The sequence below is a fragment of the Pimephales promelas genome, chromosome 1, assembly GCF_988280905.1.
Source record: "Pimephales promelas chromosome 1, fPimPro1.hap1.1, whole genome shotgun sequence".
In the NCBI taxonomy this organism is placed as follows: domain Eukaryota; kingdom Metazoa; phylum Chordata; class Actinopteri; order Cypriniformes; family Leuciscidae; genus Pimephales; species Pimephales promelas.
In genome coordinates, this window is record NC_142769.1 from 42,849,031 (window position 1) to 42,875,923 (window position 26,893).

Genomic DNA, 26,893 nt, shown 5'->3' on the forward strand with positions numbered 1-26,893 from the left:
TACCATCATGTTTTGGTAGAATTGCCTTTTCACTATATGTAATGCTGATCAATCTGAAGTTTAAGCCTATTCCTAACTACCAAGTGTGAGTGACTTCCAGAATTTAACTGAGAATATCAAATCAACAACGGCATAATCCGAGGAGAAAATTTCAGGTATACTCCCGGTCAAAAGTTAGGAATAATTACGAATTTAAAAAAAAAAAAAATTGAGAGAAGTCTCTTATGCTCACCAATTCTTATGGCTGCCTTTATTGATCAAAAATACAGTAAAATATTAATATTGTAAAATATTTTTAAAATTTGAAAGAATTTTTTTCTATTTAAATATATATTCTATTTAAAATGTCATTTATTCCATTGATGGCAAAGCAAAATATTTAAAAGTGAAAAAGAAAGTAATTAATACTTTTGTTCAGCTGATGCATTCAGTTGACAGTAAAGACATTTATAATGTTACAGGAGATTAATATTTCAAATAAATGATTTCTGATTAATCATGACTGGAGTAATGCTGCTGAAAATTCAGCTTTGCATCACAGGAATAAATTAGGCCTATATATTATACAGTAAATATATTGTCATAGAAGAATAACAAATATATATATATATATATATTTTTGATTAAATATACATCTTTATTTTTTATATTTCTTGTATTTGTATTGATAACTGATTTGTTATGTAGCCTACATAAATGTATAATTTATTATCAATAAGAACACATACAAATGTATGTTTGTAAATCTATGTAATTTATTATCAATTATGTATGTATATGTGTGTTTTTGTATATATAATTAATTATCTACCTTTTTTGCATTTTCTCATGGTTAACAAATGAAATTGAATGCCTTTTAATTTTTTCTCTTTTTGTGTCTCTTCCTTTCTTCTCTCTCGTCAGCTGTAATACTTCAGTTTCAAGTTCTCGTCTCTCTCAGTCTGTCACCGTTGAGGAGGATAACTGCTGTGGCTGTAACGTTCTTGCCATTCGAAGGCAATTCCTGGACCGAGACCTTAAAGAAGTCCAAATTGTCTACACATCCTGCCATGACGCAGTACGGCATCTTACACTAATTCTTTAACTCCCCTGACCCCTGAAATCCTGTCATCTTGTGTAATGAATGTCTGTTCACATCAGTGAGTCATTGCCTGACTAAAATATTTTAGTTGCGATGCTGTGTATGACAAATTATTGTCCATATTTTTGATGTGATTTGTAGGTTTATGAGACACCCTTCTTTGTAGCAGTGGATCATGCAAAGAAAAAAGTTGTGATCAGCATCAGAGGGACATTGTCCCCTAAGGTTAGTCAACCACGCGTGGACTGTAACAGCTCTTTCTCATTTTACAGTGAAGCCGGACCTCATGTGCTTGTGTGTGTGTTCAGAGAATTAAAAACAGGGTTATTATCGTTAACTAAAACTATTAGAAACATGTCTGTTAATTGAAATAAAGCTTAAATAAAATATAAATATTTGTTGAAAAACTAATATTGCCTTGGCAAAAAAGTTATTAAAGGGATAGTTCACTTTTAATATGTTTTAGCTTACCTCAAGGGCATCCAAGATGTTTAAAATACCTTAATGAGGCACTTTAATAAAACTATAATATAACTAAAATAAAAACTGAATATACATTCAGATATAGGCTGTTTCTAAGCAGAGTGTTTTAACTATGATATAAGAAAGTACTTTACCCACGCAAGAGTATTTTAAGGGCAACAATAATAATTTAATGGTCTGGAAGCCCATTAATAGATCTATCTATATCGATTTCATGCAAAGATTTGCTAGTTTCATGTTTCTTGTATCACTCTGTGGTCTGTTTTTTTTTTCACATAATAGAATAACTTGATATTTCAGGTACATTTATTTATTTATTAGCCATTAAAATAAGTGGGCTATTCTATAGAGTGAACATTCAACAGTCAGAATTGCAAAATGCTTTTTTGCTATAGTGGCTGGCTTGCTGTACGTTAGTCTCTGGTTCACCATTTAATTTGTTTTTCTTTCTCAGGATGCTTTAACAGATCTCACAGGCGATTCTGAGCGTTTGCCTCTAGAAGAGCAACACGGCACGTGGCTCGGACACAAGGTTCTACGCAAACACTCACAGGATACATAATATTGACGGATATCAATCCAAACTCATTCTTTCTTTTCGTGAATCCATTATTTAGGGAATGGTTTATTCTGCTGAATACATAAAAAAGAAACTAGAGCAAGAAATGATTCTCTCTCAAGCCTTTGGAAGGGATTTGGTAAGTATAAACGTTCGTCACATTTTAAACACGCATATGGTTAATCTTATTAATTAATTTTTATTTTTAATTTTTTTTGCGCACAAAAAGTATTCTCTGGGTGTAGAAAGAACATATATATTTCACAGGCTTGTTTAAAATAAAAGTCTATATTGTGCCTGGTGCTTAATTCAATGTAATATCTTGCGGCTAACAGACTAACACCATTATTTATCACACTCAGTATATAGATTTTAACAGTCTCACACAATGATGTGTTTATTGCCTTTCCCTAAACACATTATTATTGTATGAGCACAATCTAATTGCAATCCACCTCTAATTTGTATGTATTGCTATATCAGTACATAAACCATCTTCAATACATGTATATATTGAATAAAAATGTCTTGAATATGTTGAACTTGGAATTCTCCTGTTTTGTAATTGAATGTGTGCTTGTTTAACTAAGCACATTGAGGGGGTTTGTTAATTGTGGGGGTCTTAAAATGGATTTTAAAACAGATGGCCTGAGCATGGTAACGTGACGAGTGACGACTGTTAAAGTTAATTCTCTCCAGTATCTTCAGACAACATTTGCTTGTTGCATGCAAACATTTTCATTGTGCATGATATCTTGTGACACAAAAAGATTGCTGTGTCCATGTGTCTCAGGGTAAAGGGACGATGCACTATGGGCTGGTGATTGTGGGTCACTCTCTGGGTGCGGGAACGGCCGCCATCTTGTCCTTTCTCCTCCGGCCGGAGTATCCTTCATTGCAGTGCTATTCTTACTCTCCTCCTGGCGGCCTACTCAGGTCAGTGTGACCTTGCCGTTTTCCCATTGTTACTGTTTTGCGCTGCACTAATAGATTAAGCTGAAAACTGTTCTCCTCTGAGAGAAAGAGTGTGTTCAGCAGGCACGATGACAGGAGAAGGATTAGTTCACACAAAAATGTACATTTTGTCATTATTTCCCAGACTCTTTCCACTTGTATGAATTATAAGTGAGTTTTAAAAAAAAACACTATAAAAGTATTCTTTGGATGCCATAGTTGGACAAAGCATTTTTCATATTCTTGTGTTCTCTTAAATCATTGTAGTGTTGTGATCAGTCACATGATGTGTGAAAAAAAAATCTGTGATGTCTCAACTAGTGTGTGACTGAGATTTAGAGCGCCAATGTCAGTGAATTGCATTATAAATTAATTATTAATAATAATCTTAAAAATATTTTTTATGTACATTTCCGTTTGGGGTATGTATAAATTTTTTTTGGACAGAAACTAATGCTTTTATTCTGCATGAATGCATTAAATGGATCAAAATATTTTTTTTTAGCTTTTAGTATGAATATGTTAGCCTTAAGGTTATTGAATAAGCTGGTGTGTTCCAAAAAAAATAGGAGATATAAGCATTCAAAACTCACTGGATCACAGATTTTTATGACATCACTGCGGACTTAAGCTTTTCATCACATCTTCTGTCCAATCAAATGCTCTCCAGAATCTATAGTGTCCCGCCCCCTATTCTATAAATACCACCTGGCCAAAGTGACTATTGACACATCACAGAGCAGTATGGGTTGGAGATGTCTGTTCGGTTGCTCAACCCTCAAGTTTTATTCCCTTTTCCAACTGTATGTTGGTTAAAAATGAAATGGCTAGAATTTATTCACACCTCTACTATTGAATCCAATGTATCATCAGAGCACCTATTCACTTTCAAGTACCACTTGCAGTCTGTGAGGTGAACTAAATGCTATTGGCTATTTGAAAAGGGGGAGGAGCCATTCAATATGTCCGCCTTAGCTTCCTGTTTCAATGGAAATTACGTCAACGCATCATACAAAGCTGCGCGTTCCAAGGCACTTCAGTTGACCTTTAAAGACATTTATACTGTTAAAAAAGATTTCTGTTTCAAATAAATGTTTTTAAATTTTCTAATTATCAAAGAATCCTGAAACAAACTTGGCACAACTGTTTTTAAACACGGATAATAATAAGAAATGTTTCTTGTGCAGCAAATCAGAAAATTAGAATGATTTCTGAAGGTCATGTGACACTGAAGACTGGAGTTATGATTCAGCTTTGCATCACAGGAATAAAGGACATTTTTTTTAAATATACTCAAGTAGAAAACAGTTACTTTAAATTATATTAATACTTCACAATATTACTCTTTAACTTTCTTGTTGATCAAATAATTGCTGCCTTGGTGAGCAAAGTGACTTCCTTCAAAAACTTTTATAAAATCTTATCAAATGTTTCAAAGGTAGTGTGACTTTCAGCTTTATACTAAAAAAAAAAAAAAACTCTCAAGAGATCTTCAAACTACAGTTCTCACATACATGGTGCACAAATTCACCAAATGCACTAATCTTTTGGAAGGAAATGATTTGAATTGAGATTCGCCCCAAACCTTTTTTCTGAAACAAAGTTATTGGTTTAATTTGATAGGTAATGTGTCTCACAACAACTACTCTTTCATGTTTATGCTGTTCATGATGTCAGTTACAGATTAGAGAAATTCGGTCCCCCCATTCTTGAAATATACTTTACACCATTTTTTTTTTTGCATGAAAAGATTGGAACGCTAAGATGAACAACATATTCCTTATAAATTTAAATAGAAAGTCAGCATTAAATCGATTGTTAGAAATCTGATTGAAATGTGATATTTGTCACATTATGGCAGTAAAACAAGACTTGAACAGTTTTCATGTTGACATTTATAGAACTTCTGTTTCTGTTTAATTCACAGTGAGGATGCAATGGAGTACTCGAAAGAGTTCGTCACCTCAGTCGTGTTGGGAAAAGATCTGGTCCCCAGGTAAATGAGTGTTGTATATACAGTATTTGTAAGTCTAAGCAGACGAACGTTTACCTTATGCTTTTATGTTCATTCAGGATTGGCCTCTCTCAGCTTGAGGGCTTCCGTCGCCACCTACTTGAAGTCTTACAGAAGAGTGATAAACCAAAGGTAAGCTTTGCTGATTTCCTGAGTTATAACGTACTGTAGTTTCGATGTTCCACCATCAGCATCGCTGAAATTAACCGTTTACTGACTACTTTGATTCCACTCCAGTCGATGTGATAAAATTCCAATGAAACAAAACTGAACAATACTACAAAGAAAAAAAAGACTCGCTTCTGACAAGTTATGTAAACACAAACTTTTAATTTGGATGCGATTAATCACGATTTACATAATATATATGGGTGCATTGTCTATAATTATTTTGTATATATATATATATATATATATATATATATATATATATATATACACACATGTATGTATATTTAAGAAAAAAATATTATTTATATATAAAATATTTATATTTATATATAATATAAATTATATATAAATCTATATACAGTATATACATGAAAATATTTCTTAAATATATTTAAGCGTGTGTGTGTGTGTGTATTTATATATATAAATAATTATACACAGTGCACCCACATAAATTATGTAAACACAAAGTTTTATTTTGGATGCGATTAATCACGATTAATTGTTTGACAGCCCTAATATATATATGTATATGTATATTAGTAAATGTTGAAATTAGCATAAATTTGTCCAGAAAAGTAGTTTCAAGTTAACTTGTTGACAGGTCAATGTTTAGCTGGTGTCTGCAATGTTTAGCAGACTGTCTGCTTAATATCTGCTAACACTTTATTTTGATGCTACCCTAACAGATATTCTACTTGACGGTAAGTAACGTAGCAAGTGTGTCAACTTATTCTACAAACCCAAACCCTAACAGTCTACTAATACTCTCATGAGAGTTGCAAATTAATGAGAGTTAGTTGACATGTAGTTGCAAAGTTAGAGTACTTGTAGTTAGTTGTCAAGATAAAGTGTAACCCTGCGTTTACATACAGCTGAGATGATGCATTTAAGAATTAAAAGTGTGCACACCTTCATTGTCAGATCAATGCTGTTTGCGTCATGAATCGTGTCTCATGTCTCTCTTGTTTTTTGACAGCCTCTGATTAATTTTGGCATTGTGATGTACCTCAGATCATCTGCAGCTCCAGCACAGTTGGCTTGTAAATAAGCATAATCACTCTGCCTACTTTGGTGGTTGGCTGCTCTCAGCAGATCAGGAACTGCTGATTTGAAATGCTGTCTGCGTAGGCAGCTCACTAGGTTTTGGAACAGAGCCTGTATGTTTCTCTCTTTCTGTTTCCATCAGTGGCGGATCATTGCTGGGGGAACAAAGTGCATTCCTAAATCAGAGCTGCCGATGGATGACGAAGCCCCTGTTTCTCAGGGCGTGACCCCCTCTAACTCTCGCCTGTGGCTGCACCCCAGTGATCTGAGCATCGCCCTGTCAGCTTCCACGCCACTGTACCCACCGGGACGGGTCATTCATGTGGTGCACAACCACCCGCCCGAGATGTGGTGAGTGGGTGGGAAGTAAATTAAATGGATTAATGGATTAAGGCAATCTGACAGCATCAGATTTAAACATAAATATAATCACAAATGTAATTTATTCATGTGATGCAAAGCTGAATTTTCAGCATCATTACTCCAGTCTTCAGTGTCACATGATCCTTCAGAAATCATACTAAAATGCTGATTTGATAATAGATTAATAGAAATCTATTCAAAGGAATAGTATTTTTATTTAAAATAGAAATATTTTGTAACATTATTACTGTCTTTAATTTCACTATTGATCAATTTCATCTGTCCTTGCTGAATAAAATTATTTATTTAAAAAACAAATTCGAATCTTTTAAATATTAGACACAATCAAATTATCTATATTTCCTCAATTTGTAAAACCTATTTTTTTCTGGCAAATCTTTCAGCCACCTTGCAGTGTTTACAAAGATGTTTTATAAAAAACTAAATCTAATGTAGAGTAGTTTATTCCTTTATCGGTCATATGTTCTTTGACATTTTTCAATTCTATTTTGTGCCTCTATGAAGTTTGGGTAATGAATACTATGTCAATTTCAGTAATGATCTCTGAATGCGTCACATCCTGCATCGGTCTGAGTCCAAGTTTTGCAAGTGTCTGTACAGTTATTTTTTAGTATGAGATTTGTCTTACCATCTTTCTTTCTCCTTGTCTGTAGTTGTGGTCAGGAAGAGCCCACTTACTCTGCTCTGTGGGGGGATAACAAGGCCTTTGATGAGGTCATCATTTCTCCAGCCATGCTGAATGAACACTTGCCCCATGTGGTGATGGATGGCCTCAACAAGGTGTGTGTGTTTGTGTGTATGTGCATTTGTGCGCACGCTTTTTTGTCTAAAATGCAAAGTCGGTGATTGGGAAGCGGATGAAATGCCATTCTGGGCAAATCTGAGTAAAGGTCGGTTCACAACAAGGATGATAACTTTGACAATAACGATAAACATAGAGACTAAAGAATAGCAGAATCTACTCCACAACTGTAACGATAATTACAGACGATGTAACTGCAGCGCACGCTTCGAATAAACAGAATGAATTGTGGACACTAATATAGTCCTTGGTGTGAACGGGCCTTATCACCAGATCCAGAATCTTTACATATATTAATGCAATAATAATATTAAGATCAACCTTAAATGTCCCACTAGGGCTGGACAATATTCTAAATATTTGCAATATGCAATGATTATGCTGGTGATTTATAAAAATACACAATCATAAATATTGTGTACTTTTTAATTGGCCATTAAGTTTCCATAAAGCCTATTAGACTAGTTCCACAATCCTTCCTTGTCTTACGCCTATGATCATAAGGATACTTTAATAATGCTTACGATTAAACATCAGTAACAAAAATTAAGTTTGATTGATTTCTTTGAATTTGACTGTCCATTTGTCATTTGATTCAAAACTTAAATTTGATTAACATCACTCAAAACTCTGTGAAAGGTTTATTATTTATAAAATATCAATAAAATCAAAAGCATTTTCAAATGTCATTCAATTATGTGATGGCAAAGCTGAATTCAGCATCATTACTCCAGTCTTCTGTGCCAGAAATCATTCTGTGACTTTGATCAATTTAACGCATCCTTGCTAAAATAAATGTATTACTTTCTTTCGAAAAAAGAAATCTTACTGACCCTAAACTTTTTAACTGTAGTGTATATTGCCCAGCCCTGTAACATAATGCATAGCATAAGGACCAAAGGATCTGGTGTGCCCAGAGCTGCCATAGTTATTGTTATGGCTTTTGGGTTTATGACTGCTGGCTTAAGAATCAACTGCTTATAATGCTTTTGTAATGCTTCAGTGGACTTCAGGTATATGTGTTGCAGGTCTGGTGCAACACCTTTGCCATAATGTGTCTTTTGTCTGTTTTTTTTTCCTGTACTTAAATGTCTGTATTTGTATTTGTCCCCTGAAACTGCTGTCATCGGAATTACATGTGCATAAAAGCATTTCTGGCATGGCTATTTCTTTTTCTTTGTGGTGCTTGCTCAGGCGGTTAGATCCCTAACCCATATTAAACTTTGGGTGCGTAATTGCTACAATGGAATGAAACCTCAAATCACCACATCAAGTCTACACTCTTAAAAATAAAGATTCTTTATTGCCATCAATGGTTCCATGAAAAAGAGCCTTAATGATCCATGGAACCTATCCAAAAGGTTTTTTGTATTGGAAAATGGTTCTTCTTATTAAGTTCTACACGACAACGATGTGTCCGCGTACAAATGTCAAAACGATCCCCATTCGGGTCCTAAAAACGCTGTATTCTGCTGACAGGCATGGTGATGAAACACTATAGATTGAACATGTAATATGCATGTGCATGACATCATCCTTTTCAGAGATTTGGATTTTTGTTGTTTACACAGAGACCATTTTCAAAAACTTGTACTTTGAAACCCATTTTCAAAAGTTTGCTTTTTCAGGCACCCAAAATGCTGTTGTCGTGTAGATGAACGGCCAAAACGCATAAAAAGTTTAGCGATTTTAGTTAAAAAACGGTTTTGTGTAAACAGCCCCTAAAAAGAAAGTGGTTCTTTTAAGAACTGTTACATGAAAGGTTCTTTGGGGAACACAAAATAGTTCTTTGATGGCATCGCTGCAAAAAACAAACAAATCTTTTTGAACCTTTAAGGGTGTAGTAGCTCTTTAGCTGGGCTTTCGCACTGTCTTGTTTTGTCTCGTTTCTTCTGAATTGACGTTAATTTGTTCATACTGAATGTATGTTGTATGGTAATGTGTTGGTTTGTCTTCACAGGTGCTGGAAACCCCATATTTAGTTTCAGAACTGATTGCTGCACAGGTTGGAAGCCAGAGAACTAGAATCCAATCACATGTGTCTTTCACTAACTCACTCCCAGATCCATCTCTTATGCCTCTTCGTTCAGATGAATGTTTTATTGTTACAGAGACATGCTCTCTTTCTCGAACTCCCAGTTCAGACACTCACAGGAACGGTTTATCACTCGATAATACTGTCAGTCTTTTAACGGCAACTTCCAGCAATCGTCCAGAGACGTCAAACACTCTCACTCCAATCCCATCACCTACAATGTCTGTTACTGTAGATACATCTTCCATTAGGTCAGGAGACATTTCCTTTGACCTTCAACAATCATTAACATCTCAGTCTGAATCTCCAACGGTTGCATGTGATCCCAAAAACATTGCCCCGTTGAACATTACATTGACCTCTATGAAGTTGGACTTGCCAACGTTAGAAATAACCTCACCTGTCCAAGACTCAACCATCCCCTCTAATGGCTCTTTATCCTCCAAAATGTCAAATACCTCCTCTGATGTGTCTGTTGATGAGTCCCACTCTCCATTCCATAAGATAACTTCCACAAGTAGCACTCTATTCCCAAACACATCAGATTGTTCTTCGTCCCCAGAGTTCCTGTTAAAAACCAGTGTCTTATCAGAGGTCCCCTCAACCGGTCTAATGGAGGAAGGCACATCAGCTGAACTCTCGACAGAGAACCGTTTTACAAAACCCTCAATCTTTGATAACACACCTTTAACTTCTCCCCAGGATAGACTGAGTTCCTCGACCACTTCTAGTGCCACATGTTATGTCTCAAGCCTCTGATGTACACTACCGTTTAAAAGTTTGGGGTCATTAAGATTTATTTTGAAAGAAAATAAGAAAATGATACTTTTATTCAGCATGGACGCATTACATTGATCAAAAGGGATAGTAAAGACGTTTATAAAAAATATATATATTTCAAATGAATGCTGCCCTTTTGAGCTTTCTATCAAAGAATACTGAAAAAAATGCATCACAGTGAGTTTTCACAAAAATATCAAGCATCACAACTGTTTTCAACATTGATAATAAGAATCATATTACTGAATGATCATGTGATGCTGAAAATAAAAATGAGAATAAATTACATTTTAAAATATAGCTGCGAGCAGCGATTGCGGGCCCAAGCCGGTGGCACCGCAACCCCGGTGAAAATATATTAAATGTAATAATAATTCATGTTTTACTGCATTTAAATTAATGCTTCCATGGTGAGCATAAGAGACTTCCTTTAAAAAAAAAAAAAAAAAACATTTGAAAAAATCTTACACACCCCAAATTTTTAATAGTAGTATAATTTACACAATGCACAACCAAATGCATGTGCCTTCTTCCTTTGCAGCTAATAATCTACGTTCCTCACTACCAGAAATATCCCTGAGCTCCAGCTTTGGGCATCTGTGGTGTCATTCTCTTTCTTTCTGCAGGTTCCTGGTCTCTGTCACTTTTTCTTAACTTCCTGTTTTTGTGTCTGGTTTAAGCTTTTGCAGTTTGCAGCAGGATTTCCATTGCAGCTTCTGTCCCTCTGCATGTGCCTTGAGTTTGTCACATGGGTGGTTTGGAAAAGAACCGTTCTGTGTCTTTTATGCTTTGTATTTTACTCTTGGAGTTGGATTTAGCTTCGGTTCTTGTGGTGGGCATCAGTGTTTATTTACGCTGCGTGTTGGTGGTGGTAGTTCTGCCTCAGAGGGTACATTTTAAAATGTGTGACCTGGATTAAAATGTGCTAACCATTGGACTAGAAACCCTGTTTACTCACCAATCAGTGCCAAAATGACCTAACATGCAGTTCATTGTTCATTCCAGATGCTTTATATATAGTATACACTTACATTTAACTCTAATGGCCTGTACTTGGTTTTACAAGGCTCGAATTGACTATTGAGTTTATATAATTGCTCTTATTTCAAGTAAATGGTTTTGTGTCCTGTATAATTATAACTTTATTGTCGTTTGTGGTATATGCATGTTACTTGTACATCATTGTTTGTTTCACACCATTCCGTCCATTGCATTTCATTGCATCCATTTATTGATATCTTTGTGATTATTGTCTCTAACTTTATCCATACTCATTTGTTTATGTTCATTAATAAAGAAAACAGCATCATCACCTTGTGGTTGTGTAACTGGAGTTTTTACCTTGATTTTTTTCCCCCACTAAACTTTGTCCTTGCTCATTTGAAACTATGAAATGTTTTTTTGTAAAGTGTCTACATTTGGGGTAAAATATCGTATTCACTTTCACAACAAAATTAAATAAAAAGTTAAAAATAAAGCTTACTAGAAGCCCTTACAAGATGATCTACAGCATGTGTACTAATTATTTTCAAAGTGATTTATTTAAAGAATCATCTGCATGTTGATATCGCAACTATTAAATATGTGAAATTTCACTTTTCCTTATAAAAATGTATTCAGGTGCATTCATTTTACACCACTAATAATGTATTTTTTTTGCACACTTCTTTATAAATAATGTCAAGTAGGCTGTGAGACCTGCTTGTTTTTGTCTTTTCATTTATCCATGTACATTTTGTTCTTATTTTTATTTTTTTTTATCACTCTAGCGTTCTCTTTCTCTGTTCCTCTGTGTCATGTAGGTGTTGGAAAACTATAATAAAGGGAAGACGGCTTTACTGTCTGCTGCTAAGATAATGGTTAGTCCTACAGAAGTGGACCTGAATCCAGAAACGATCTTCCTCGATGCCTCTAATTCACCACATCCCACGCCTGCCACACATCACCGCAGAAACAGTAGTGTCCGGTGAGTTTTGCAGGGGCCAATCACTGTTTGAAACAAGCTGACTGACCAATCAGCCCATGCCAATGAGTGATAAATTATGTCGATTTTCTTGAGGTGTTTTTAAGCATTTCTTATCATTTGATTTTAACACTATCGCCTGTCCTTCTCACTCATGCTGACTGCAGAGGTACTGTGTATGGTAGTGTACAGTTCCCCCCTCGTCCTCTCTGGTTTAGTAGAACAGCACAGCCTAGGCGTTAGTCACGTTAGTGTTGCATAACCATAATCCTCTTCCCCTCTTTCTGATTTTTTCCCCCTTTTTTCCCTGTTCTCTCCTCATTTTTTTTATTTCTACTATTCTTATTATTTGTTTGTACACTTAACAACATGTTTTATATTATTTGTCACATTATGTAATGTTTACATATAATATTTACATATCAATTTTATATGTTGATTTTTTTTTTACATTCATATTTTTATGGATTTTTATTTGTCTTACGTCACACTTGTTATTTTCCCCCCATTTATGGCATCTTTTAAATATACTCTTTTTTTTATTCTAATCACTTATGGGTTTTTTTTTTCTCCTATTGTTTTTACTTCATAAAACCTTTTTTTTTTTTTAAATTCCCATATTTTATTTTCCATCAAACTGCTCTTCCATGCTGGCCGTTTATTTTCTCCACACGCTACTCTACCATTGTGCCCACTTCCTGTCCTGCTGTAGTTCCTGTGCCCGCTCTGAGATCTCACTGGATGGCTTCTCGGAGTATCCGGCTCCTCCTGTTCCTGTGGTGCTCACCGGAGCCCGCGAGCGATTGGCCGTGGAGCTGCGAGAGCGAAAAGCTCCCCTGGCCATCATGGAAAGTCTATCTGACGCTGAATCTGTCTACAGCTTGGACTCCCGCCGATCATCTGCCGCCCTGAGGGGCTCACCCTGCCTGGGGAGCCTACCTTTCCCTTTGGATGCTCCCATCCCAGAAGAGAATCCTTCGCTGTGCTCCCGCACAGAGCTGCTGGCCGCAGACGGCTTGAGCCAGAGCGCAGTGGACCTTGAGTTGGGGGAAACCGGCCCGTACTGCCCTACTCCTCCGGAACTAGAAGTAACCTCCAACGATGCGCAGCATCTCCCTGTCAACAACCGCAACGGCAGGCACTTCTCTTCACACTTGCTTGAACAAACTACTGTAAATCAAACGACCAGTCAGGGCAAGACCTTCCGCCGGTCTTCAGAAACACCTGTGGCTTGCCAGCCATCAGTTGTTCGTAACAGTCAAGAATCCCGCCCTGTAGCACCCCGGTCTGGTTCAATGCCAGAAAAGCTCAGCGAAACGCCCAAGGATAGAGTGTTTGAAGGGGGAGAAGTCAACGTTGAGCTTGAGAGTGGTCAGTCCCAGACTCTTCCGTCAGTTTCGCCACTGTCCAATGGCACTCCCAGTCAGGCGGTCCTGGAGTTCGCCCAATACCTGGACTCTCTGTTTAGGCTCGATGGCAGCAGCTCTCCACCTCTCGAGCTGTCCGACGCAGAGTCCGAGTCTGGAAGGGGCTCTTACAGTCAGGCGGAAGGACACCAATCGGTTCAGTGTGTGAAAAACGCAGACAGTGACATGCAGCTACTGGCCAGAGCAACTCTAGAGCCCAACTTGGTTCCCAAGCCCCCTCGCACCTTTGCGGACTCGGCCGACCCTTCCTCCGGCATCTCTCTTTCTCCGTCCTTTCCACTCTCGTCCTCCGGAGAACTCAACGATTTCTCTCCTCCTGATGGAGCGCTACCCACCAACCATACGTCGATGCTACGAACTTCCGTTGCTTGCCCCAACCCCAAGGAAACTGCATTGTCATCAATGGTGTAGTGGTCCACTGTCAAACCTCAACATTTTCTGTTTATTTATTTTACCCTACAGTTACCCTACGGTTTCCTTTCCCAACACTCAGTGGGTCCACTTTCTTTGCCCTTTCTGAACCGATTGTAGAAACGTGCATGCGTAGCAACGCGGCCAGTCCGAGACTTCCAGACTTATGGACCATTAAGGATTCATCAAGAACAGAAGACCTCATTTTGTACTATTGTAAGACATATCTTTGCTGAATGCATTGTGTCTTGTGCATCACCATTATGAAGTGTCCTAATTTCTGCCTGCAACACATTAGGTGCTGAGAGGCTCCTTTGAACACAAAAAGATGTTGCTAGCATATAAAGAAGCTTGCACAATGACCATACGTTCACATTGAAACATGTTACGGTAATGTTTACATTGACGCCACAGAACACCAAGTTATCTCAAAGGTTGGCAGTTCCATATAAGGGAAAAGCTGGGATAGGCAAGAAGGCGAGACTAAGTTACGGGGAGGGGAGCGTACAACAAGCTGTGGGGTATATTTCCTCAGGATTTTCAAGAATGAAGAATGGGACAATGGTGTCTCAGGCAAAGGATAATAATTTTTGTTTTGGATTGTACTTTTTCATTTTTTAATTGAAGATTGTGTGGAATATCCTGCTGAGTATGTGTAATTGGTGGCACTGACGATTGGTGGACATCTATGACTTATTGTGCATGAGAAAATACTGTATGCTCGTGTAAAACGTTTAATTTTGCTAACTTTTGTCATCTCTTATTTACATAAATCCACTTGAATTTACGCATGCAAGTTTTCTATCTTTTTTTTTTCCACCCGATTGCCAAAAAGCCAACTTCATACAAGTCAAACGTTTGAACTCTGTGAAATTAATATATAATGATGATTACTATTATTATTTATTTTTACAAACCACTGCCCATAAATGCAACTGACATCAGGAAGAGATGAGTGGTACAGGACATGCACCAGTCACAAAATGCGCCCTTTAAATGGTTTGACTGAATCTGCGATGCAGTACGTGTCCTTCTAGAAAAGTCTCATTCGGTATGGGTATGGGTGCATTCAGTAGCAAAATAAGCATAGAGAGATTTCTTCTCATCTGCTTTTTTTAAAAATCATTTCTACTGTTGTTGCTATATTATAATAAAAAGTGGTTTATCTCAACGGCAAAATATTTTAATAACTTAGACTTGCTTTTTATATATCGTTTTAGGATGAAGTGTTTGAGTTTTTGGGTGGTTGTGTGAAAAAGTACAGCGGTTCGTCAGAACAGTTTCGCAAGTCACTAATGTGACAAGTATTTTATTTTGTATGCTATTGATTGTTTAGAAAAAAATGTTTTTTAGCACAATTCCCATGCTTTCATGCTTTGATCGCATGCAATAATTTGTTATAGTTAGGTTCAGATTTAGCTTTTTGCCAATTTGGCTTTTTTTCCTAATGTAAATGTAAAATTAATTATCAAAAGTCTGGCATATTAAGTACTTATTTTCCTGTTCTCTACTTGCTGCTTTACTAAATAACTCATTACATCATAAACTGCGACTGCTGTACTTTTTCACAAAAAGTTGTGTTGAGCACTGCCTTTTCACGTTAGTGTAAATACTGTCTTGTTTCAGTTGTTGTGTTCAGAAAATAGATATAAAGTCAATGGGACTTATCAATAAAAAGATCTATCATGTACCATAGTGATGACTTTATCTCAAATGTATAGCTATATTGATATATCTGCAGTAAAAATTATAAATAGAGAAAAATAATTACTATTCAGGAACAAAACTCTGAGACTGTGGCCATATGTTTACTTAAAAACATATATATACATAATGATTGAACCATCATTCTTTAAAAAAAGAAAAGAAATAACTCTTTTCATGTCTGTCACCCTGCCAGTATTTTAACTTTTAAGAATGAGAATGTATTTAAATGCACACACTTACACTGCCCTGCCTGTAATAGAATAAAACATATGGATCTAAGACTGACTTTTGTTTCTCTTTATTAAGCTATTAATGACACTCAACTGGGTTTGTGCTTGAAACCAACATAAAGTTTACTAGATAATGGCAATACCAAATTTTATTTATTTTAATTTACAAAAAAAAAAAGGGGGGGGGGTATGATTAGTGGCCACTTTCTCTATGTTTAAAAGAAGAAATAAATAATAAAAAAAAATATTCCTCATCATCTGGACTCTTTCGAAAAATGTGAAGAAGTAAAAAATAATCTTGAATTTATGAAAAATATTAGAAAATAAATGTCTACTAAACAAGTTAATCCTGTTGGTTATTCATGCACTTCCTTTCACTGAACATTTGTTACTGGTACAACCCCACCCATGATTAGATCATATCTCTTCATTCAGAGTTTCCTATCAAAATCATCTAAAGTTATCACAGGTGTTCCTCAGGGTTCTGTAATGGGTCCTCTTCTATTTTTTATTTAAATACTTCCTCACGGTTGCATGTTTAGGAAATATGGGTAACCATTTTCATATGCTGAGCACCCAGCTCTGTCTTCCAAGCCCTCTGGTTCCTTTCTTCCACATTCTCTGTCCAGCTGTTTAGCTGATATTAGAGATTGGCTTTGGTAATTTTCTAAAACTCAATAGCAGTAAAACTGAAGTCCTCTTTTTAGGCAGTGCTGGGTAGATTACTAAAATTGTAGTTAGTAATGTAATCTAAACCCCACATAATGTATTCTGACTATGTTTTGATTACTTTTGATCTGACTCGTTTATCACATCGATTTGGATAGTCTTGTACATATAAAAATACATAGAGAAAAATATTATATTCCATTATGTTATGTTAAGCTTGTCAACAACACGAAATGCATTACATCAGGGTTTCCCATGGACGGGTTGGTGATTTTAATTAAATGCTATTAAGTAATTTGTTAATAATTAAATAAATAAAAATTTTAAGTAGGAAATAGGAAATTTTAAAATAAAAACAACCAAAATAAAACATTTATTTTAAAAAAATGTTTACCAGTCATGTGACCATTAACGACAACAGAGAACTGTTAAGTTTTATTATTATGTATTATTGGCTTGATTTTATTGACCTTACTAAGGGCTTATATATTAAATAGGCAAAGAGGTTTAGCTGACAATAAAGTTGGGGAATCCCAGTTAAGATACATTAATATACCAACGGTGTTCACTATAGTGTCAGGCCCAGAGTAAATGAATGACAGTTTCTGTGTGAATCATTAATAAATGTAAAACTGATATTGATTCGACATGTTTGACTGGGTAAAAATTAATACATTTCAAGGAGACTTCTTTTACTATATTAGTGAGAATATATATTTGTCGCATTAAGGACCACATTTTTTTCCCAATTTAGATTTTGAAATAAATTATTACTTTAGAAAAGAACTGAAAATTTCAATAAAAGGGGTATTTGATTTCTACAGGGGTTGGACAAAAAAGCTGAAACACCTGGTTTTACTACACAATAATTTGTTAGAATGGTGAGGGCCTCATTTTGCATCCAAATACAGCACCAATTGACAGATAGAAGTCTTTCACAGTGACCAGAGGGATTATGAGCAGTTCCTCTTCCAGAACAGTGTCCAGGTCACTATATGATGCTGGTGGACTCGCTCCTCCAAAACACCTCAATAATATTCAGATCTGGTGACTGTCAGACCATGGGAGATGTTCAACGTCACTTTCATCTTTATCAAACCCTTCTGTCACAAGTCTTGCTGTGTGTGTTGGTGCAGGATCATGCTGATACACGGTTTGAGCATCAGGTGCTCATGATCCTCCAGAAGGGTTTGGTAGTCCTCGGCAGTGTCGTGTCCATCAAATACAATCAGGATTGTCATGATATTGGAGCTCAAACCATCACTGATCCACCCGTGCTTCACTCTGAAGATTGGCCGCCAGGTATATAGATGTGAAACCTCCAACATTGGCCAGTGTTTCAGTTTCATTGTCCAACCCCTGTACGCCTTTGCAGAAACTCATATTTTACTTTCTATTTGGCTCAGGAAAAGAATAAAGAGCATTATTATTATTATTATTATTATTATTGAATATTATTTTAGATTATTTTGGAACAAACCAAATACAAGTACAATCCAAAAAAATCTTGAACAATTAAGTAGGCCTACAATAACATTGGATGACAGCTTATTAAAATAAAGAATGGAAGACTAATTAAAAAAATATAAATACAATTATATGAAATATAAAGAGACAATTAATCAAATTACGCTACATTCAAAAGTTCGTCATACAATTTTGACATTTGATTAGGCCTATTTTTAATGTCAAAATTCAAGTAATGAAGGAAATTATTGATAATTATTATATTTGGGTATTGTTAAGGAAAATGTAGACATTTATAAATAAAAAATACGTACATAATTACAATGCGAGAAATAACAGTATTACAATAACAGACATTACAATTGAGAATCGGCGAATGTATTATGTATTGGTCAGGATGTAGGTGAGTGACGCAGCAGTGACGCAGCGGGTCTGTAATAAGGATTCGCTCAGTCAGTAAAGCGCAGGTCAAACAGCAATACACTCTCACACACAGACACTTTATTATAGTCGCCCTGTATAACACTGAGACATGGACTCGGACGAGGGCTACAATTATGAGTTTGATGAGGAAGAGGAGGAGGAAGAAGAGGAAGAGGAGTGCAGCGAGGACAGCGGCGAGGAGGAGGCCGAGGATGACACGCTGGACCTGGGCGAGGTGGAGCTGCTGGACCCCGCGGTGGCCGGAGGAGAGCCCGACGATTGCGTTGACACCGGCGGCGGCGGCGGCGGCCTGGGGCCCGGGCAGGAGGACGAGGACTACCGCTTCGAGGTTCTGACCACCGAGCAGATCCTCCAGCACATGGTGGAGTGCATCAGGGAGGTCAACGAGGTCATACAGGTACATAGCAAAAGGTTTTGTTGTGATTTTTCCAACGAGTTTATAAGTTTGTTTATATGGATGACTGATGCTGTGTTAGCATTAGCATTAGCCAATAACTGATACGAGAGGCCGAATGATGCGAAATGAAGCGGGTTTTTTTTTATAACAGTGGTGTTGCGTCAACTGTTTTATTTTTTGGGTCTTGCTGTTTTTGTATTATATTAGTAAATTCAAGTGATTTTTATGAGCTAGATTTTTCTAGTTCTGCCTGCGCGACCCAGTTTACAGTGACCTGAACTTTATTTGACATTTCTTAAGTCGTATGATGTTGTGAGTAAATAATCTGTGTTTTGATTTATTGTTGTTGTTATTGACGCAGACTAAAGTTTATAGCTGTCACTTCAACTAATGCTACTTGACACATTTGTTTTTAAAATTTGACAGTTTTTAAGCTCGTGAAACATGTTCTCCAAACACAAATACACTTTAAATGGGTTTAAATGTACATTCATCAAGCATGCTTGCTAGCATTCAATTGTAGTGGAGATCAGAAAACTTTGGTGAAAAATTATAAATGTTTATTTGTACATGGATAAATGACAGTTTACATCAGGTCCAGCAATATGTGGAAAACACATGAGCTTTACTGGCTTTCTTACTTAAAAAGAAAACTGCATCAGTTTCTGGCACACATGGTGTTATACAAAAGAACATGTTAATCATGTAATATTGGACAATGATGTTGAGTACTTATACATTTGTATAGCTTATGAAACAAAATTAAATATTAGTGTTGTGTTGGGAGTTTATAAGATAAACCTGACAAAACAATACCAGACAGTTTTCCTTGATTTCTTATATCACCCATAAGTTGAGCTGTTAAAGTCTTCATGGTGCAATAGTGAAAAGCCTAATTTTCACTATTGCACTCAAAATTTTCTCAAAAGCCTACTGCCTGCACATGAGAGACTTTGTGGAAGACTGTTTCTGCTGCTGAATAAAAAATAATAAAGCCATTTTTGCTTATTTTTCATTACATGGTGGAAACAAGGTCCAAAAAACTTGTTGTTTCCAAACAAAGGTAAAAATGCATGTATATCAACATATAAAATCGATTATCATGCATCCCTTGAAAATATATTTCAAGAGTAGGAAGTACAGATAAATCTGAGTTTCTTATGACTAAGTTCCTCTTACAAAGCGGAATATCTTTCCATGATCTGATGACAAAAACCTAAACTTTGATCGATCCAGTTATTAGTTCTTCCTCAAAAGCGCAGCGACTCTGTCAAGTATGATACTCTTGAAAATACAGCAGGAAAAACCTCTGCAGAAGCCCAGCAAGTCAGCCAGATTAAAGATAATCTTTTCGAACTAAACTGAGACTTGGTTTCACTAGGTCTGTCACTCAATATTTTCTTTTTCAGAACCCAGCTACGATAACCAGAATACTCCTTAGTCACTTCAACTGGGACAAAGAGAAACTTATGGAGAGGCATGTCATTTTTCTTCATTTATTTGACTATATTTGTTTATTTTAACATTGTCATAAATTTGCAAAGCTTGGTTAACGGCATTATGATTAGGGATGCACCAAAATGAAAATTCTGGGCCGAGACTGAAAATCCGGAATGCACCAAAAATAAATAAATTAATAATCAATTAATCATTTAGTTATCAACACTCAAATAGCTAAAACTGAATAAATTGCACAAGGCACGCTTTATATCAAAAATCAATTAACAAAATTATATTTACATCTATTTTTACTTCAGTTTGTTGGTGAAATATAAACATTTTCGGTAGTGGAAATTTCAGTGCATCCCTAGATCCCCCAGAACTTTTAAATGAGCCTTTCTGTTTGAAAGAGTTTTCTCCTTCCTCCTCTCAACTTTTATATGGTGCAGGTACTTCGATGGAAATCTGGACAAGTTGTTTACAGAGTGCCACGTCATAAACCCCAGTAAAAAGGCCAAAACACGACCAATGAGCACACGGTCCTCCAGTCAGGATTTGCCCTGCCAGATCTGCTATCTCAATTATCCAAACACGGTCAGTGCCAGTTAGAGCCAAATGTCTCTTCATCAGTTCCTTCGAAAAGCCTTTGATACCAAAACTGTGATGTCCATTGAAGTGACTCATTTTGCACAACTTGATGACTTATTCGATAGGAATGTGTGTTCCTTATCTAGTATTTCACAGGTCTAGAGTGTGGACACAAGTTCTGCGTGCAGTGCTGGGGTGACTATTTAACTACCAAAATCATTGAGGAAGGGATGGGACAGGTGGGTTTCTGTTCAGCTCATTGTAACCTGATGTTGGATTCTGCTCCTACAATTGTATATTTTTGTTTTTTCACAGACCATCTCGTGTCCTGCTCACAACTGTGACATTTTGGTTGACGATAACACTGTAATGTAAGTGCTTTTGTGTGTTTAATCTATTTATTTTTAAGATTGATCTATTTTAAATGTTTTTTTTTTAATATTTGTCGTTTTTTGGCAGGCGACTTATCACAGATTCTAAAGTGAAATTGAAGTATCAGCATTTAATCACAAATAGTTTTGTAGAGGTAAGAAGTTCTTTATGTTGGTTGCAAAAAGTTGTGTGTCTGAAATGCAAATGTAATTGTGCAAATAGCACATTTGACACTCCCTGAAAAATCTAGAGATTCATAATACCAATATCATTTTACATTACATTTTACATAATACCAATTAAAATTTAAGATCGAGATGGGGAGGTTTGACTGACAGTTTGAGAATCCAATGAAGTTCAGTCAAGCTCTTTTAATACTTTTTATTAGTTAAGTAATTGCAAAAATAACTCAAAAACTCAATAAAAATGACAAAATCTGGAGATACCAGGTTTCCACTCAACAGCAATGATTTATTAACCGTTCTGATGGTAAACCGCATGCATGTGACGTTTGGGTAAATATCTGTATGCATGCAGTGAACTGTTTTGTAGTCTCTCTCACTGGTTTTCTGTCTGCTCTTCATCTTCAGTGTAACAGACTGTTGAAATGGTGTCCGGCTCCTGACTGCCACCATGTGGTCAAAGTTCAGTACCCTGATGCCAAACCAGTTCGCTGCAAATGCGGGAGACAGTTCTGGTAAGAGTCTGTTGCAGAATGCAATGCAGCACTTCAGTGGATTTGCAGCATCCTGTAGCTTTATAAGTCACTTCTGCACCTCACAAGTGATCCAGCTTAACAATTTCATGAAATTATGTTCGTTTACACGTTTTGTTCTGCTATGCACCCTTTTCTCTCATTATTGACTCAACGTCAGCCTTATGCTGTTTTTAATATGTAATAACACCATTTTGCTTTGAAACAACATATAGGTGAGTATACAATGACATGATTTTCATTTCTGGTTGAACTACTCCCTTTAATTTCTTTTCTTTTTTTCAATAACTAGTTTCAATTGTGGAGAAAACTGGCATGACCCTGTCAAATGCAAGGTATGTTAGCACTCATATAAGGTTAGATTATTTTCATTGTTGATATTGATAATCTAATTGATATTAGATTAGATTTGTCATGAGAGGTTTTCATTTGCTTTAATAATATTGCTATTCTTCTCTTCAAGTGGTTGAGGAAGTGGATAAAGAAGTGTGATGATGACAGTGAAACATCAAACTGGATTGCAGCAAATACCAAGGTACAAGGACCCCTGAACAGTCAATTTATATAGATATATATTTAATATGTGTACTCTTACTAGGGGTGTCACGATTCTCCAAATTCTCGATTGGATTACATTTTTGATTCTAAGGTCACGATTCGATTCTCGATTTTTATCAATCGGCCAATCGGGATGCTCTCTTACACATGCTTCATGAGGCACATACGCAAGGTCTCTCGCTCTCTCAATCTCTGCCCTGCGCGCAATACTAATTACAAAACTAATTTGCGTGTATCAGTTAGCCACTATCAATATGCGGCCGGAAGACTCCCGGAACTTCCGCGAGACTTGGGATGACCTGCAAACTGTGGCTTTATTGAAGTGTGAACGTTGTCAACGTAACTCACTGGAAATCCAAAAAAATTTGATTTAAATATTTTTCCAATAATTAATTTTTATTTAAAATCGAAGTCGTGACACCCTTAACTCTTACGATATTGAGTCCATAAAATTCAGCATTGTGTGGTATGGAAAACGTGAAAGTATTATTTTTAGTCCATACTTTGTCTGAAGAGAAAAGGATCTTTACGTTAAAAAGGTCTGGCCATTTGTTTAACAAATTAATTTACATGTATTTTACTGGCAATAGCAAACACAGGACAAAAGAGTGAAAAATAGAAATAGACTAGAAAAGCTTCACATTTTGAAAATTGTAATGCCAGCGATATGTATTTTTTAATTTAAAGAACAAGGCAAGTATATTTTTGCTTGTAAACAGCTCAATAAAGATGTGAGTAAACCTAATTTGTAATTAACCCAGAACATTCCTCTCATTTGGGTATTCCCATTTTTCTTAGGAATGTCCCAAATGTCATGTGACCATTGAAAAAGATGGGGGCTGTAATCACATGGTGTGTCGAAACCAGAGTTGTAAAGCAGAGTTCTGCTGGGTTTGTCTCGGCCCTTGGGAGCCCCATGGCTCTGCTTGGTGAGTCTACTTCACCTCTTATAAATGCTTATGTTTTTATATACAGTACATATGATACATTGGATTAACATGTACACTGATTATAGGTACAACTGCAATCGCTACAATGAAGATGATGCAAAGGCAGCCAGAGATGCTCAGGAGGTACTTTTAGTCATCATTTAATGCAACATCTCCAATATACAGCAGTCACGTGTCATCCTTTATCTATCAAAATTGAATTAGCTCTTGCAGGAAAGCATGACTTATTTTATGGTGGTGTGGCATCATGTGCTTGCTCGATTCATGGACCTATAACTTGTTTTCTTTTGGAATGAGTGTATGTTGTACCCTTATTGCAGCGTTCCCGTGCTGCCCTGCAACGCTACCTCTTCTACTGCAACCGCTACATGAACCACATGCAGAGTCTGCGCTTCGAGCACAAGCTGTACGCGCAGGTGAAGCAGAAGATGGAGGAGATGCAGCAACACAACATGTCGTGGATCGAGGTGCAGTTCCTGAAGAAGGCCGTGGACGTGCTGTGCCAGTGTCGGTCCACGCTTATGTTCACATACGTCTTCGCCTTCTACCTCAAAAAGAACAACCAGTCCATTATCTTCGAGGTGAGGAGGAAATCGTGTTTCATTTGGTAGGCTGTTTTATTGATGCAAAAATAATGACCGGGTTTACCAAAACACTCCATCTGTCTGCCATTGGTGGATTAACATTCAGACTATGTTGTAATAGCATCACACTGTTTACACTTCATAGAAATCAACATACTGATGTCTTAATACTTTATTTATTTTTTATAAAGAACAATCAGGCTGATTTGGAGAACGCTACGGAGGTGCTTTCGGGTTATCTAGAGCGAGATATCTCCCAGGATTCTTTGCAAGATATCAAACAGAAAGTTCAGGATAAGTATAGGTGAGACATTTTTCCAAATGCACAATATTGTTTCTGTTTTTGTTCCTTAAATTCATGATATTGTGTTGACTGCGGCAGTGTTTTTTGTAGTATTAATTATAATATTTATTAATATTGTAATTAGCTTTTAATTTTATATGTTCAGGTTTCATTTCAATTTTAGTTTGTTTTAGTAATTTTGTTATGTGCTTTTGTGGGGGTTTTTTTTTTGGGTTTTTTATACATATACTGTATATTCCCCACCATGAAGCTGTGAAAAATCACCATGTTTGAATAACACATCGGGCAGGTTTGATGACGTTAATGGCAAAATGCCATTGATTCTTGCTTGTATTTCAGGGGAAACTGTAAAGCACAAGCACCCCAAAATGTGGGATGGAAAATGAGAGCAAAGGGGAGGGTATCAGTGAATGATGCATGAACACATGATGATTTGGAGACTTATTACACAGGGAATGTTATGAAATGTTATACACACTAGTGATGCACTGAAATGAAAATTAGTGGTTGGAAAAAGAAACTGGTTATTTCTGAAGACACTGGGTTAAAAATTATTATTATAATTCTTATAATTCTTATTATAAATGAGCAATTACAAAGGACTTCCAAATCTAATGATGAATTTTTTATATATATAAATATTCACAATTTTTTAATTGATTACACTAACTTCTTTGGTTTTATAACAGTTAAATTTACAACAGTCTATTTTAAAAAAAATATTGTTTAAATAAATTGATAGCTGTATAGAACGTTTCTTAACATATTTTACACAGAGATCTTTCTTTTTGTGTTACACAAGGCAGTGACCTCAAAATAACTCAAACAAATTTTATGTAATACAAACACATCTGTACCTGTTGCCTCCAACATCTGTTGCAATGAATTACTATGAGATGTTGGTTGATCTCTGTCAGTGTAGTGCATGTGCACAATCTGTTTGAGAACACAAAACTCTCTTTATTTGTCAACCAGTATTCAATCTTAAGCATCTAGAAAATGCAAATATTTATATATATATATAATACATAATATATGTGGGTCCACTGTGTATAATTATTTTGTATATATATATATATATATATACACACATGCATGTATATTTAAAAAAATATGATTTATATATAAAACATTTATATATAATATAAATTATATATAAATCTATATACAGTATATACATGAAAATATTTCTTATTAAAATATTAAATATATACAAGCATGTGTGTGTATTTATATATATATATATATATATATATATATATATACCCAGTTCACCCACATATATTATGTAAACACAAACTTTTATTTTGGATGCGATTAATCACGATTAATCGTTTGACAGCCCTAATATAAATATGTTTTGTCACATTGTGCACAATAATAAATAGGATAAGCAAAAGTACACTGAAAGTTCCTGTTATCCAATCTGTTAAAGTTTAATTTTCCATTTATGTTTTCTGCTTATTGTCTCTTTCCACTGAAAATATTTTATGGCATTTCCAACGGCTATAATTTTGCGGTATCCCTAGTACAGATCCATTTGAACTCTGTATTCTCCAGTGAAATGCCTTTATAGAAACTGGAAAGATTTCCACTACAAATCCAAATGTTATAAAGCAATCACTAATAGGAAACATTATTAAAACATTCCTAGCAAAAATGTGTCGAGCTTCTCCCATTTGAGGACTTTTCTGCGTTTCTCCTCCCGTTTAGATACTGTGAGAGTCGGCGACGAGTGCTGCTACAGCACGTTCATGAGGGCTATGAGAAAGACTTGTGGGAGTACATTGAAGACTAAGCAAAAATGCTGCATCATGAGCATATTGGAGCAAATAAAAGCAGTGAAGTGCTGTGGTCCCAAGTCCAGTCACAGCTTTGGTGTCGTCGGCCATCACCGCAGCCCCTCTCCATGTTGCATCCTTTTTACGTGGCATCTGGATTTTTGTCATTATCTAGAGTTTGTTAATTTTACTGAAAAGGTAGAATATTCAAATAAAACTCCTAAGTCAGTATTGCAGTCTGTAAGAGTTGATTGTCGGCTCGGAAACGTATTACATTCTCCATGCTTTCTGTGGAGATTCTTCAGTAGTCTGTTTTTATTTTTTAAGTGCTTTTCGTCTGACGTTGTTTTTATAGTTCAGATTGGCTTGTCTTAAGCATAGCTTTACAGGTCTGAGCCATGCAGAGTGTGTTGTGCTTTGGGGATGCTTGGTTGGGTGGCTTTGCGTTTTGGGCGGAAGTGTGTATTTCAAGCTGTAAATAGCACACTTGCATGTAACATGGAGTGGGATGCATCTTTTTTTTTTTTTTTTGCAAAATATTTATTCTTTACAGATATTCAAGAATGTGTTTAAACA

The 26,893-nt window shown here is 36.0% G+C and overlaps 2 protein-coding genes across 4 annotated transcripts in view; both read left to right on the plus strand.

Moving 5' to 3' along the window:
• The window catches only part of dagla (diacylglycerol lipase, alpha), a 37,080-nt gene extending 21,726 nt beyond the window's left edge, over positions 1-15,354 (plus strand). For 2 of the 3 annotated variants that reach the window (XM_039658600.2, XM_039658601.2), the window contains exons 10-20: positions 904-1,057; positions 1,223-1,306; positions 2,019-2,096; positions 2,182-2,262; positions 2,917-3,059; positions 5,005-5,073; positions 5,151-5,223; positions 6,452-6,660; positions 7,347-7,473; positions 12,113-12,276; positions 12,986-15,354. In XM_039658600.2, coding sequence (XP_039514534.2) covers positions 904-1,057; positions 1,223-1,306; positions 2,019-2,096; positions 2,182-2,262; positions 2,917-3,059; positions 5,005-5,073; positions 5,151-5,223; positions 6,452-6,660; positions 7,347-7,473; positions 12,113-12,276; positions 12,986-14,111 — 2,308 coding nt within the window. In that variant the 3' untranslated portion in view covers positions 14,112-15,354. Of the gene's footprint in view, positions 1-903; positions 1,058-1,222; positions 1,307-2,018; positions 2,097-2,181; positions 2,263-2,916; positions 3,060-5,004; positions 5,074-5,150; positions 5,224-6,451; positions 6,661-7,346; positions 7,474-9,455; positions 11,623-12,112; positions 12,277-12,985 lie in introns of those variants that run through there. The other variant, XM_039658602.2, reaches the window with a different exon arrangement.
• A 3,247-nt stretch (positions 15,355-18,601) lies between these two features.
• arih1l (ariadne homolog, ubiquitin-conjugating enzyme E2 binding protein, 1 like) lies at positions 18,602-26,548 on the plus strand. The gene is made up of 14 exons (XM_039659170.2): positions 18,602-19,025; positions 20,435-20,502; positions 20,915-21,059; positions 21,200-21,292; positions 21,369-21,424; positions 21,513-21,579; positions 22,016-22,122; positions 22,433-22,475; positions 22,604-22,675; positions 23,497-23,627; positions 23,714-23,771; positions 23,969-24,229; positions 24,424-24,536; positions 26,250-26,548. Exons 1-14 carry the CDS (start codon positions 18,717-18,719, stop codon positions 26,332-26,334), a joined length of 1,608 nt encoding a protein of 535 aa, XP_039515104.2. The 5' UTR covers positions 18,602-18,716; the 3' UTR covers positions 26,335-26,548.
• The last annotated feature ends 345 nt before the right edge of the window (positions 26,549-26,893 follow it).

Coding starts and splice junctions, on each gene's coding strand:
- arih1l (XM_039659170.2), top strand. CDS start 18,717: ATGGACTCGGACGAGGGCTACAATTATGAGTTTGATGAGGAAGAGGAG. Junction 21,425..21,512: donor GTTGACGATAACACTGTAAT/GTAAGTGCTTTT, acceptor GTTTTTTGGCAG/GCGACTTATCACAGATTCTA. Junction 22,676..23,496: donor GGATTGCAGCAAATACCAAG/GTACAAGGACCC, acceptor CATTTTTCTTAG/GAATGTCCCAAATGTCATGT.